This window comes from Coregonus clupeaformis, chromosome 36, assembly GCF_020615455.1.
Source record: "Coregonus clupeaformis isolate EN_2021a chromosome 36, ASM2061545v1, whole genome shotgun sequence".
Lineage (NCBI taxonomy): Eukaryota > Metazoa > Chordata > Actinopteri > Salmoniformes > Salmonidae > Coregonus > Coregonus clupeaformis.
This window is the reverse complement of record NC_059227.1, coordinates 20,354,728-20,369,627: the sequence shown is the minus strand read 5'-3', so window position 1 is coordinate 20,369,627 and position 14,900 is coordinate 20,354,728. Positions and strand designations below refer to the sequence as shown.

Sequence of the window (14,900 nt, the reverse complement as noted above, 5' to 3'; positions counted from 1 at the left end):
AGAGAGATATAATTACAGTACCCATCAAACCACATGTAAAACCCTGTCTATCTGTTGGGGCTGTGGCGAAGTGTATAGGGATAATACCATACACAACCCTCTATGAACAGGACCAGGAGCTTTTCCTGGACAGGTCATGTGGTCAAGAAAAACTCCTAACCCTGTCCACACCATAGTGCCCTCAAAGCTCATCACTAAGCTAAGGACCCTGAGACTGAACACCTCCCTCTGCAACTGGATCCTGGACTTCCTGACGGGCTGTCCCCAGGTGGTAAGGGTAGGTAACAACACATCTGCCACGCAGTCCCCTCCTGTACTCCCTATTCACCCATGACTGCATGGCCAGGCACGACTCCAACACCATCATTAAGTTTGCCAACGACACAACAGTGGTAGGCCTGATCACCGACAACGATGAGACAGCCTATAGGGAGGAGGTCAGAGACCTGGCCATGTGGTGTCAGGATAACAACCACCTCCCTCAACGTGATCAAGACAAAGGAGATGATTGTGGACTACAGGAAAAAGAAGAGGACCGAGCACGCCCCCATTCTCATCGACAGGGCTGTAGTGGAGCAGGTTGAGAGCTTCAAGTTCCTTGGTGTCCACATCACCAACAAACTATCATGGTCCAAACACACCAAGACAGTCGTGAATTGGGCACGACAAAGCATATTCCCCCTCAGGAGACTGAAAAGATTTGGCATGGGTCCTCAGATCCTCAAAAAGTTATACAGCTGCACCATCAAGAGCATCCTGACTGGTTGCATCACTGCCTGGTATGGCAACTGCTCGGCCTCCGACCGCAAGGCACTATAGAGGGTAGTGCGTACGGCCCAGTACATCACTGGGGCCAAGCTTCCTGCCATCCAGGACCTCTATACCAGGCGGTGTCAGAGGAAGGCCCTAAAAATTGTCAAAGACTCCAGCCACCCTAGTCATAGACTGTTCTCTCTGCTACCGCACGGCAAGTGGTACCAGAGCGCCATGTCTAGGTCCAAAATGCTTCTTAACAGCTTCTAACCCGAAGCCATAAGACTCCTGAACAGCTAATCAAATGGCTACCTTGACTATTTGCATTGTCCCCCCCCCCCTTTTACGCTGCTGCTACTCTCTGTGTATTATCTATGCACAGTCACTTTACAGTTTTTTCCATTGCTAACAAGCATTGTTCAATACTGCGGATACATGTGCAAAACTCTAAATACATTTATCAAAAAAACATGCAACTTGACAATGCACATCCTACATGTCTCAAAAGCAAATCTTTCTACCAAATGAAAGCTAACAGTCTCTCACGACATGCACACTTTTTCATTCATAGTATCATGACCTACAAAACTCTAAAAGCAGCTACCACTTGAAAATGTGTCAATTTGTCTTTAATATCATATTTTTTTTAGATGAACCAACAGTCTTTTTTTACAAAGGAAGAGTGGTAAACTTGTACTGTATAGAATGTCCTGCAAGATATGTAAAGAAATAAAGCAGGCTGCAATATGCTTCAATACAATTTACTTTATTTTTGCAAATTACTGTATTTTGCTTTTTGCAGAGTAATTCCAGAATACACAAAAATAAATAAATAAAGTACTGTTAAACAAACAAAAAGTGTATACACACTATGAATATGCATAGCATATTGTCCAAATGAAACAGATATAAAACAATTCTAGTCGACCCTGTCTGCTGCATTGGGCAACAAGTTCTCATCCACATCACACCGTATGGCCTCTCGCGCAATACACCTGGGAAAGAATCTCTTTGCATGCCTGATCCATCCCTGGCAATCTTCTGCAGAGATATCCAGGCATCCTGCATTCATTGCATCCAAGAGTGACATTTGATCATGTGGATGGTGGTCATAAACTTTCCACCTCCATGAGGAAAATAATTATTCTATGGGGTTGAGGAAGGGAGAGTAAGGGGGGAGGCAAAGTGACACCATCCCGGGATGGGCTGCAAACCACTCTGTGACTGCATGGGAGTGGTGAAATGCCACATTGTCCCATACAATCACCCAGGTTTCCAAATTTCTTCTGACTTGCCCTCTTTCTTCACCTGGCAAAAGCCTTCCATAGAGGTCATCCATGAATGAAATGAGGCGCTCTGTGTTGTATGGCCCAATTAGTGGTTTATGTAACAGCAATCCTTCAGAGGATATTGCGGCACACAATGTGATGTTGGCACCCCTCTGGCCCGGGACATTCACTGTTGCTCTTTTCCCAATCACATTCCTTCCACGTCGGCTTGTTTTCGCCATGTTAAAACTAGCTTCATCCACAAAGACGAACATGTGTGGTGTTGGCCTGGCTTCAAGCTCCATGACACTCTAAAATATTGTAAATCCACAGGGCAACATAACAGTTATTCTATAACAGTAGTTTACATTACAGTATACTGTAATTGAAATCACTGCTGAGTGTGCAGTGCTCTGGTGGGTTTTGTTTACAGTAAAAACAGTACTGTATTACAGGATATAGACATCTTACCTGGACATATTGGTACCGGAGTTCCTTGACACGATCAGAGTTCCTCTCAAAGGGAACAGTGTACATCTGCTTCATGCTGATATGATGCTTTGTCAAGACTCTAGCAATGGTTGTCGTGCATACACTTTCAACATTTTGAAATGTATTATTGTCTGCCAACACTCTCTTGAATTTTATGGCATTGTTGCTAATGACCATGTCAACAATTACAGCTTCCTGCTGAGCAGAGAAAATCCTACCCCCCCTCCATTTGGTAACCATTGGGTCCTAAAACAGAAATAAAATTACACACAAGTGGTTTGTAGAGCTTTTGCTCGATTTACTACTCTACAGTAATATTCAGTACAGGTAGATGCCCATGCAGAATGCATATCTTACCTGTTAGTTTGCTGAAAGGTTCTTATAATAGATGACACAGTTGAGCGTTGCAAATTTGGCTGCACTCTGAGACTAGCATCTCTCATTGATAGACCCTGATTGACAACATGATCAATGATTGTAGCCCTAATCTCATTTGACACTACAACTCTTCCCCTCAGTCGTCTTCCACCACGGATACGTAATCCTCTGCCTCTCCTGGCAACTCTTCCACCTCTGTAAGCCACTACACGATCTCTGGCTGGGTCCATGTTTATGTAAAATATATTCCAAAGATGTCCCCACACCTGGGTAGGTCTTCAGTTACGTAATGTAGAATGAAAATCAGCTGTGAATAATTAAGAGATATTATTATTGTTATTTTATTTTAGAATTTCAATTTTGCTTTTACTGTAGCAATGTAAAAAATTGCAGTCTAATTTAATTTTCAGTAGTTTTTGAACTTGAGTTTAACAGTTTTGGTAAGGGTATCTTAACATTTGCAAAATGGTCTGTAGATACATAGAGTTTTGTTGGTAAAGGTGTTTTTGTGAGACAAGTATTTATGTAATTTGAAAGATGTTGTCATTGAATGCATTTTGTGTCAAAGCAATGACAAATGATCCCCAGGTTACCACATAGTGTTGTTGTGATAACTGTATTTAGAGTTTTGCACATGTATCCACAGTATTGAACAATGCTTGTTATCGGAAAAAACTGTAACTCTACCTACATGTACATATTACCTCAATTACCTCGACTAACCTGTGCCCCCGTACATTGACTCTGTACCGGTACCACCTGTCTATAGCCTCGCTACTGTTATTTTAATGCTGCTCTTTAATTATTTGTAATTGTAATTTTTTACTTATCAATTTTTTACTCAACACTTGTTTTTCTTAAAACTGCATTGTTGGTTAAGGGCTTGTAAGTAAGCATTTCACAGTAAGGTCTACACCTGTTGTATTCGGCGCATGTGACAAATAACATTTATTTGATTTGAGATATGATCTACTTTATTGTCCCTGGGGGGAAATTTGACTTGGACAATAAGAGTGCTGCTGCTTCCACATAAATACATAGAATCAATTGACACAACATACAAACAACATCATCATCATACTCCCCCTCCCCACCCATTCAAAAATGCATTAGTTCATGCCAGGCAAGGCTTTGACTTAGACAAATGAATGTTTGTATCTGTTCAGCCTGCGTCTAGGCCCCCTATAACGCCTCCCTGATGACATCAGCTGGAACTCTGTGTTCAGTACATGTGTGTTTAGTTCATGAGTGGGGTCCGACATAACCTTTCTGGACCTTTTCTGACCTGTCTTATGATGGTCTCCTTGAAAATGTCCTGTGTAAACCTTTGCTACACTATAATAAGCTTTATACACATAGACTTTCTGAAGTTACATCAATCATGTCGAAATGCATAATACAGAGTGACACATACTTGCCAGGATGACCATGTCCATGCCCCAGAATATACTCATGATCCAGCCCACCATGACGATGGCTGTGAGGATCTGGATGAAGGCTGCTGCGATGTTCAGCCAGAACACACAGCACATGTGGCGGTCAGGCAGGTCCGTCCGCGCGCCGCACAGCACCGTGAAGGCAGACACGAACGTACCTGCATAGAGAACACGCAGAGGCACGAATGCACGCACGCAAACATACACACACACACACACATATTAGGACTTGGGACAAAGAATATTCAAGAATATTCAAAAGGACAGGTTTTTGGGAGATCAAAGATAGTGGGCAGTTCAAAGGAAGTTTAAAATACAATATGAATTCATATGCAGGAGAGTAACACTATGTAAACTGACTTATGGCCCAAAACATTGTTCAGTCAATTAGGCAAAGGTTGAATAATAATCTTGAAGTATATACGACTCCAGGAGCTCCTCCACTCTGTCGAGGTCAGCGGAGGCAGGATAGTGATAGTGTCTTTGTGCCTTTGGGGATCTGAACAAAACCCTTTCTATCACCCACTCATACAGGTCCTGAGTCGTCCCCCCCACACACACACACACAGCCCTGGATCTGAAGCTAAATTACATATTATTTACAGTTCTAGGTCAGAGGGTTGGGTTGGAGCTGTCTCATGTGACTGGGATAACGTTCTATTAGCATCAACATATTTTATGGTTGATTTGAATAGGGACCACAATGTGTGTGTGTGTGTGTGTGTGTGTGTGTGTCTCTGTATAGCTAATGTTTCATTTTAATCTGGTTTATCAATGAGACATACCATTAATCATACTGGAGAATCCAACACATAGAGTACTTAGTGCCAGAGATCTGCCTCCCTTTCCTTTACAACGGGCCAATCAGGCTAAAAATAGCCTTTCTTCCAACTGCAGATAAACATCATTTACAGGGAAAGAGCCCAAAAATCTATTGGCAGCAGCAGGGGACTAGCAGTCCTTGTGTTCACTGGTCCTGTGCCAAGTTTGGCTTGTTCAGATGATGAGCCCATTTAATAATTTTATCAGAATGGTAGGTTTACATGGGGGGGGGGGGGTCATAGAGAATCAGTTCTACACAAAATGTTAGGAGGACCATAAAAATACATCTTTGTGATATGCTCTTTAATTGATTGATATATGGATCTCATCCAAATCATTTAGAGGGTTATCTATGTGAGATTGCACATGGCAGGTCAGTTGATTTAAGACCAACTTAACATGCTGCTTAATTGCTATGTCCTTTTCAAATCAAGGCTATATCCTGCTGTAAAGTAATCGATTACAAACTGATCTAGAGATAATCAGACGAGTGTGATTAAATTATAAAGTATGCCATGGTTCTGGAGAGTAAAAAATATTAATTCATGAGAGATGACACAAAACAGTCTCCTCCCAGTAATTCTAAATACGACCAGAGCACACGCAGGAATGTGAGGGTATCAACTTGACTGCTGACATGCAAAACATTTTGGGACTGTATACAACAGTGGACTAATTTAAAAAATACCAAAATATATTTTTTGGGGGGGATTTTTCATTCAAAAACTAAATTGCTACTTTGTATACCACTTGAATGACATTACAATTTTTGTAAATTTCGTAAAATATCAACTCCGTCAGATTTTTGCCTAACGTCAACTCCATCAGAGTGCTGAAAGATCTGATAGAATGGTTGTTTTTGGGGGGGATTTTCAAATGAATAATTTTCTATATTTTACAAATGCTTGTATTAATCTTACATAGCGCTATACAATAAAAACACGTTTGGAGATTTGTATTACATATTTGAATAATCTAATGTTAGGATTAAACAATCAAGACATTTAAAACACTTGTTGAAAACTAAATGTAAAAATGTAATGCCTTTTATGGTGTCTGACGGAGTTGACAAATTCAGTTAGTTGCATTTTATAAACAAATTAAAGAATTAGGTTGTTCCTTCACATGGCGTGATAGCTGATACTTTGGTCTATCAAAATATATATTTAAATTGTTATTAATACAAATATTTGTGGGGGGAAAAGTTGAGATCGTCCCATCTTTCAATAATCCTAAAATGAAAAGAAATGCAAACTAAAGTTAAATCTCTGTTGGTGTAATTTTCATCACTAATGATGTCTTTCTCTGTTTCTGTCTCTCTCTTCTCTTATCCTCTCTCTCTCTCCCTCTCTATCTGTAACACTAAGCTGTCAACAGACTCTGCACCTGCCTGACAGCGTCATCCGCGGTCAACTGTCTCCCCGACTTACTAACGCCTTCACACCCAGGCCTATCCTCATTAGCCATATTTCAACCCCCATCAACCCCTCCATCCATCCCTCCCTCCCTCCTCCAACCCACCTGTGTGTGGAGTGAGAGCGAGGAGTATGGCGAGTGTCATCGTCCTCATGCATTGCGCCACTGATGACTGTAATTTTCTGAACCGTTCACACTTAGTGCCCACTGAAAAAGTGGAAGGTTAATTATCCTGTTTAGTCCTTGTTTTTGGGGGGGTTTTGAGAGTGAGAGAGAACTTTCACTGAGAGTGGCCTTGGAAGGGACCACTTGGGACAGAATTAGAGGGGAACTCATCTGAGCTCAGAGTGAGTAACCAGAACTTTTATATGAAGGCTTTCTTGCCTCTCTCTCTCCCTGCCTGTATTTGTTTGTGTGTTTTGTCTCCCCTCCAGCATTGGGAATAAACATCTGTGAATGCTTCTACTTTCCAGAGAGAGAGAGAGAGAGAGAGAGAGAAAGAGAGAGAGAAAGAGAGAGAGAAAACAAATTTTTTTTAAAGGAAGTTTGAGTTGCTTTGATCTACAGTAAGAGGGATTTTATTATTTGCAGTTGCCCTCTTTAAAAACTCAAACTCAATGTCAACAGTACTTAGCACCAGTGGGTCTCTTATGTTGTTCCACACTTCAGTCTAGGTGCTAATGTGTTGGATAATCTAAAATGCTTGTCCTTCATGATTTGAATGGTACTTTTGCCTGTGCTACTCAAAGCTTTGTTAACATTTATGATTGAACATTGTACATTGAACATTAAAAAAGGTCAGTTTCCCGCAACATTTAGATACCCTGTCTTTGTAAAGTAAACATACTAAGGGTTGGGCACCAAATGCATGGGTAAACTGGACCCTTAAGCATTCACAGTGCTAACCCACACAGAGAGAGACCATTGGATATGCCAGGGTTGAAATAGAAAATGACCTTGGTTAAGCATACTCCCCCTGCCTCACACCAACCTCCCCTTCCCATCCCTTCTCCACCCCCACTCACTCACTTTAGACCTACATAAGCCAGGCAGGTTAGGGTATTTGTCAACATTACCCAGTCCAAACAGTATCTACATCCCTGCATCAGGCAGGGTGTCTCTAGCACTAGCAGACACACCCCATCAATCATCCACCCAGGAACCCACCTCCACTCTTACTGGGCCTCCCTGCCTGCCTGGGCTCAACCTCCTCCCAGGTCTGCTCTCTCTCTCTCATTGAGGCAGCATGCCACAACATCCATGCTCTAGCTGGCTGGAGAGGGACATAAACGTCATTTTGTTATGATTATATCTTTATGGCTCCTCCTAACATATTGGGACAGCCAACAGAGTATAACAATACTGGATGGTTGGGCTTGCATCAAAGCATGACCCACATACAGTACTCTCTGTGTCTTGCTGTGTGTTTTTGGTCCCCAGATGCTAACAAACAGCTTGATAACAGTGTGTGTGTGTGTGTGTGTGTGTGTGTGTGTGTGTGCGTGCGTGTGTGTTTGTGTGTGTGTGTGTGTGCGTGCGTGTTTGTGTGTGTGTGTGTGTGTGTGTGTGTGTGCGTGTGTGTGTGCGTGCGTGTTTGTGTGTGTGTGTGTGTGTGCGTGTGTGTCTGTGTGTGTGCATGCGTGTTTGTGTGTGTGCCTGGGAGACGTGGGATTAGCCTTGAGGTTGGATACATGGCAGATGTGTAGTCTGCCCTGATGGTGCTATTGTCAAAGTCTTCCTGGCACACAGAACAGAAATGGACAATTCTATGAGTTTAAGTGACCTCAATTTATGATATTAAAAAAGGGGCACAAGCTCAAGGACAAGCTTAGAAGGCACTCTGGGCCTGAGACGTCACCACCAGACAGTAACAGGTGCTACAATTTATGACCAATCTAATTTTATTTGTTTGAACGGCCAGAATCTAGAACGGATAGAGATCCAGCATGAATTGAAATATACTAGATTGATAGACTGTGTTTTAAAAGACAATATATCATATCAACTCTATTCATCTGTTGCAATTGTGGAGGGTTGTAGAACATTTCTACATCTAAAGGAGAGTCAGAAAAACCTGCCAACAGACACCTTTCTCCCGCTGGTATTAGACCACACTTTATCAAGGGCATGACAATGTTAGCTTACAATAAAGTCAATTCTAAGGCAGAGACTGGAACAGGATTCTCCTGTTGGAGGACAGCCAATGATACCAGTGCTAAGTCTCCCACAGGACGATGAACAGTCTTATTTCTAGAGAGGTTCAGCAGAGAAGGACAACATGAGCATTGGTCCAAAGCCCATAGTTCATCTGATTAAATGGACTAACAGTGCTCCTCATGAAGGTTTGTTTTTAATGAACTCCCATTGTCAAAGATCAATTTGTCAACTCTCAACCAAGATCACAAATAGTGTGACCTAGTGTCTGCTTTTCTGCATCTGAATAAACCCACAAATTAATCTATTTTCTAACCCAAGACGCAAAGCCATTATGGGAGTTCAGTCAACACAATTAGAGACTGGGGGAGCACATCAACATGTCCTCATGCAGCCGATGCTCGTGCATCATATGAGGGATCTGTGCTCTTATGAATCATTTTGTGATGTGTACCCAGACCTCATTTTCCTCTGTTTTCAGTAATGGAAATGTGAATGTGTCTGGATGGAGCTGATTAAGTTGCTTCTAGGAAGGAAGGCTCATGTGTATTGCTTAGAGAGGGCTTGTTATTAATCATCCAGCATGCAGCTGGTACCGTACATACTCTGACACCTCACTTTAACCACTCACCACTGACGGCAAATGTGTTATGGCCCAGTGTATTTACATTGTTAATGGCCACCTGGTTGCTGTACAGTATTAAAGCAGGATGGATGGAGAGAGGGAAGGAGTGTGCCTGACATTATCTTACTCATCTAAAGGGTGAAACATATATCTACCCTCTGTGATTCTGTTCGGATGAGGATCTGTAAGCCAGCTGTGGTGCCGGACCCCCCCCCTCTCTCTCTCTCTCTCTCTCTCTCTCTCTCTCTCTCTCTCTCTCTCTCTCTCTCTCTCTCTCTCTCTCTCTCTCTCTCTCTCTCTCTCTCTCTCTCTCTCTCTCTCTCTCTCTCTCTCTCTCTCTCTCTCTCTCTCTCTCTCTCTCTCTCTCTCTCTCTCTCTCTCTCTCTCTCTCTCTCTCTCTCTCTCTCTCTCTCTCTCTCTCTCTCTCTCTCTCTCTCTGTCCTAATAAAGCTTGTGCATGTACAGTCATGGCTTGTACTACAAGTTTACTAAAGTCCAGTACTATGTAATTATTCATTTTCAATCACTTCATCTAGGGTTTAAAAATGTGAGTAGTCACTTCAAGTGTATGCAATTAGCTTTCCCTAAAACAGCCCATAATTTCCCCCTGTTATGCATCCTACTCCAGAAAGACAGGCACAACCATCTACGGAGCAGACCTTTGGTGGTAGGAAAAGCCTTCTGTTCTGGTAGGCTCTAGCTGCTGTCATGGAAACTGCAGCTGTGCCATGGGGAGGGAGAGCAATGGGAGTGGTACAATGGGGGCCCTGTAACCATTCAGAAGGCCTTGTGATAAAAAATAAGCACTAAAAACTGCTATGAAACAGGTTAGGGGCTTCTGTGGTTTTACTTTAAAGAGCCTCTCTGTGCTTTCCAATTGGTTTCCTAAGTTGTTTTTGATGCTGCCTTTTTAATTATGCGAATCCCATTGTAATGGTTTGCCATGGTCAGAATGCCATTATACGATGTATCCAACTGTCTCTCTCACTTGTTGATCAGATTACAATGGACATCCTCCACAACACCTTGATGTGACATAAAAGATGGGAAGACACAAAGGTAGAGGAAAATGAACTAAAAAAAGAAGAGGCTTTCTTTAATTCTCCATCAAGACCAATCAAATGAACAGTTGAAATAAGTATAGCCAGTTATAATTGTAATGGCTTAGCAGATAATAAGAAAAGAAGAACAATATTTACCTGGCTCAAAGAGAAGGAATATAATATCTATTGTTTACAGGAAACTCATTCAACAATTCTAGATTAAGTTGTGTGGAAAAAGGACGGGGGGACGGGGGTGAGGGACGGGGGGGCAAAATATACTTCTCCCATGGGCAAAGAAACTCAAAAGGGGTGATGATATTAATTAACAGTAATTTTGTTCCGAATGTGCAAATTGTCCAAACAGATCCGCAAGGTAGATGGATGATTTTAAATTATTGGACTATAAACAGATATGGCTCATTAACCTTTACGCACCAAATAATGATGATCCATGCTTCTTTGAAAATATATATAATAAATTATCAACCCTGCAAGCAATACAAGACTCTATTATTATGGTAGGATATTATAATACTGTTTTAAATAGCTCAATGGACCGTAAAGGAAATGACACTACAAACTATCACCCTCATGCTCTTAAGGAAATCATGAATGTCATGGATACATTAGAACTAGTGGCTATATGGAGGCTTAAATATCCTGACCTAGTGAGATATACATGGAGGAGACTCAATCAAGCTAGTCGTCTTGACTTCTTTCTTATGTTATTCTCATTGGCACCAAAGATTTAAAAAGTGTTGATAGGGGACAGAATGCAGTTGGACCATCATATAATTGGCATATATATTACTCTTACTTAATTTCCACGTGGGCGAGGATATTGGAAATTTAATCAAAGCCTATTGGATGATAACTTTTTTAAAACTAGGACAGAGGAATTTATAACTGAATTTTTCCATCATAACATTGGTACAGCAAATTCCATTATTGTATGGGACACTTTTAAATGTGCCTTTAGAGGCCATGCAATTCAGTACTCATCTCAAAAACAAAAGCAATTTCGGTCAAAAGAGTCCATACTAAGAAAGGAAATAGAAGGTCTAACGGAACAGATAGATAGCAATAAAATCTGTCACTTAGAGAGAGGCTCATAATAAATTAGAGGAAAAACAAAAAGAAATGGAGGAACTTATTCAAGAAAGATCAAGTGTAATATATTATAAAAATAAAGCAAACTGGATGGAATATGGGGAAAAATGCACAAAAATATTTTTTCTTCAACATAGAAATGCTACAAAAAATTATTTACTGAAACTGGTTACAAATGACAGAGTCACCAATGATTCACCTAATTATATTTTGAAGGAGGAAGCAAAGTACATTAAGCATATGTTTTCGTTTCAGTCGCCTCCATCTCCTCTAACTGAAGCTAATTGTACGGATTTTTTTTCTATTGATAATGTAAAATTATCAGCCATACAGAAAGAATAATGTGAAGGTGAAGTTACAGAGGAGGATCTTCTGGATGCAATTAAAGACTTTAAGTCCGGGAAAACTCCAGGGTTGAGGTATACCAAACCTTTTTTGATATACTCAGAGGACCATTATTAGCATGTTTTAACCACTCCTACAGTGGGGAGAACAAGTATTTGATACACTGCCGATTTTGCAGGTTTTCCTACTTACAAAGCATGTAGAGGTCTGTAATTTCTATCATAGGTACACTTCAACTGTGAGAGACGGAATCTAAAACAAAAATCCAGAAAATCACATTGTATGATTTTTAACTAATTAATTTGCATTTTATTGCATGACATAAGTATTTGATACATCAGAAAAGCAGAACTTAATATTTGGTACAGAAACCTTTGTTTGCAATTACAGAGATCATACGTTTCCTGTAGGTCTTGACCAGGTTTGCACACGCTGCAGCAGGAATTTTGGCCCACTCCTCCATACAGACCTTCTCCAGATCCTTCAGGTTTCAGGGCTGTTGCTGGGCAATACGGACTTTCAGCTCCCTCCAAATATTTTCTATTGGGTTCAGGTCTGGAGACTGGCTAGGCCACTCCAGGACCTTGAGATGCTTCTTACAGAGCCACTCCTTAGTTGCCCTGGCTGTGTGTTTCGGGTCGTTGTCATGCTGGAAGACCCAGCCACGACCCATCTTCAATGCTCTTACTGAGGGAAGGAGGTTGTTGGCCAAGATCTCGCGATACATGGCCCCATCCATCCTCCCCTCAATACGGTGCAGTCGTCCTGTCCCCTTTGCAGAAAAGCATCCCCAAAGAATGATGTTCCCACCTCCATGCTTCACGGTTGGGATGGTGTTCTTGGGGTTGTACTCATCCTTCTTCTTCCTCCAAACACGGTGAGTGGAGTTTAGACCAGATGGTCATTGGCAAACTTCAGACGGGCCTGGACATGCGCTGGCTTGAGCAGGGGGACCTTGCGTGCGCTGCAGGATTTTAATCCATGACGGCGTAATGTGTTACTAATGGTTTTCTTTGAGACTGTGGTCCCAGCTCTCTTCAGGTCATTGACCAGGTCCTGCCGTGTAGTTCTGGGCTGATCCCTCACTTTCCTCATGATCATTGATGCCCCACGAGGTGAGATCTTGCATGGAGCCCCAGACTGAGGGTGATAGACCGTCATCTTGAACTTCTTCCATTTTCTAATAATTGCGCCAACAGTTGTTGCCTTCTCACCAAGCTGCTTGCCTATTGTCCTGTAGCCCATCCCAGCCTTGTGCAGGTCAACAATTTTATCCCTGATGTCCTTACACAGCTCTCTTGTCTTGGCCATTGTGGAGAGGTTGGAGTCTATTTGATTGAGTGTGTGGACAGGTGTCTTTTATACAGGTAACGAGTTCAAACAGGTGCAGTTAATACAGGTAAAGAGTGGAGAACAGGAGGGCTTCTTAAAGAAAAACTAACAGGTATGTGAGAGCCGGAATTCTTACTGGTTGGTAGGTGATCAAATACTTATGTCATGCAATAAAATGCAAATTAATTACTTAAAAATCATACAATGTGATTTTCTGGATTTTTGTTTTAGATTCAGTCTCTCACAGTTGAAGTGTACCTATGATAAAAATTACAGACCTCTACATGCTTTGTAAGTAGGAAAACCTGCAAAATCGGCAGTGTATCAAATACTTGTTCTCCCCACTGTATGTAAATGGTAGGTTATCAGAGACTCAAGAAGAGGTCTGATTTCATTATTACTGAAACAGGATACAAGTGGGAAATATAAAGATCCTGTCCATTTAAGAAATTGGAGGATACTTACACTTCAGTGTTGTGATGCAAAAATTCTAGCAAAATGTATAACGCATAGAATTAAAAAGGTATTGTTGAACATTATTCATTCTAATCAGACAGGTTTTTTACATGGACGAGACATTGGAGATAATATAAGGCAAGTACTTAAAGAATAGAACACTACGTAAAATCTGGGAAACCAGGCCTGCTATTCATAGCTGACTTTGAAAAGGCTTTTGATAAGTAATCCTAGGTGTAAAATAGTCAATAATGGCTATTTCTCAGAAAGTTTTAAACTGAGAAAAGGAGGGGCCTCCCGAGTGGCACAGTGGTCTAAGCCACTGCATCGCAGCGCTAGCTGTGCCACTAGAGATCCTGGTTCGAGTCCAGCCTCTGTTGCAGCCGGCCGTGACCGGGAGAACCATGGGCGGCGCACAATTGGCCCAGCGTCGTCCAGGTTAGGGTTTAGCCGGCAGGGATGTTCTTGTCCCATTGCACACTAGCGACTCCTGTGGCAGGCCAGGCACAGTGCACGCTGACAAAGTCGCCAGGTGTATGGTGTACGGTGTTTCCTCTGACACAGCAGGCATTGTGTCAAGATGCAGCGTGGCTTGGTTGGGTTGGGTTGTGTTTCGGAGGACACGAGGCTCTCAACCTTTGCCTCTCCCAAGTCTGTACGGGAGTTGCAGCGATGTGACAAGATTGTAACTACCAATTGGATACCATGAAAATGGGGTAAAATTAAAAACTGTCAAGAGGAGTAAAATAAGGTTGTCCACTATCAGCATATCTATTTATTTTGGCCATCGAAATGTTAGCTATTAAAATCAGATCCAACAATAATATCAAGGGATTAGAAATCCAGGGCTTAAAACAAAGGTGTCATGTTTTCTTTCAAATCCACAACTTGAATCCCTCCACATCCGCATAGAGGATCTAGATACATTTACTATATTACGTATTGGATCACAAAAAAATTCAATTTTAACATTACCGTGTAGTTTACCAATAAAATGGTCTGATGGTGATGTGGATATACTCTGAATACATATCCCAAAATAAATAAATGATCTCACTCCAATACATTTTAATAGAAAGTTAGCAAAAATAGATAAGATCTTGCTACCATGGAAAGGTAAATACCTGTCTATTAGTGGAAAAATAACCCTGATTAACTCTTTAGTATCATCCCAGATTACCTATTTGCTTATGGTCTTGCCTATGCCTAGCGAACAGTTTTTTTATATGAGAAAAAAAATATTCCATTTTATTTGGAATGGCAAGCCAAA

General features: G+C 41.5%; 1 protein-coding gene across 2 annotated transcripts in view; it reads right to left on the bottom strand.

Annotated features, from left to right (window-relative positions):
- The window catches only part of LOC121552711 (protein stum homolog), a 37,918-nt gene that overhangs the window by 3,263 nt on the left and 19,755 nt on the right, over positions 1 to 14,900 (bottom strand). For both annotated transcript variants that reach the window (XM_041865723.2, XM_041865724.2), the window contains exon 2: positions 4,306 to 4,485. In XM_041865723.2, coding sequence (XP_041721657.1) covers positions 4,306 to 4,485 — 180 coding nt within the window. The remainder of the gene's footprint in view (positions 1 to 4,305; positions 4,486 to 14,900) is intronic.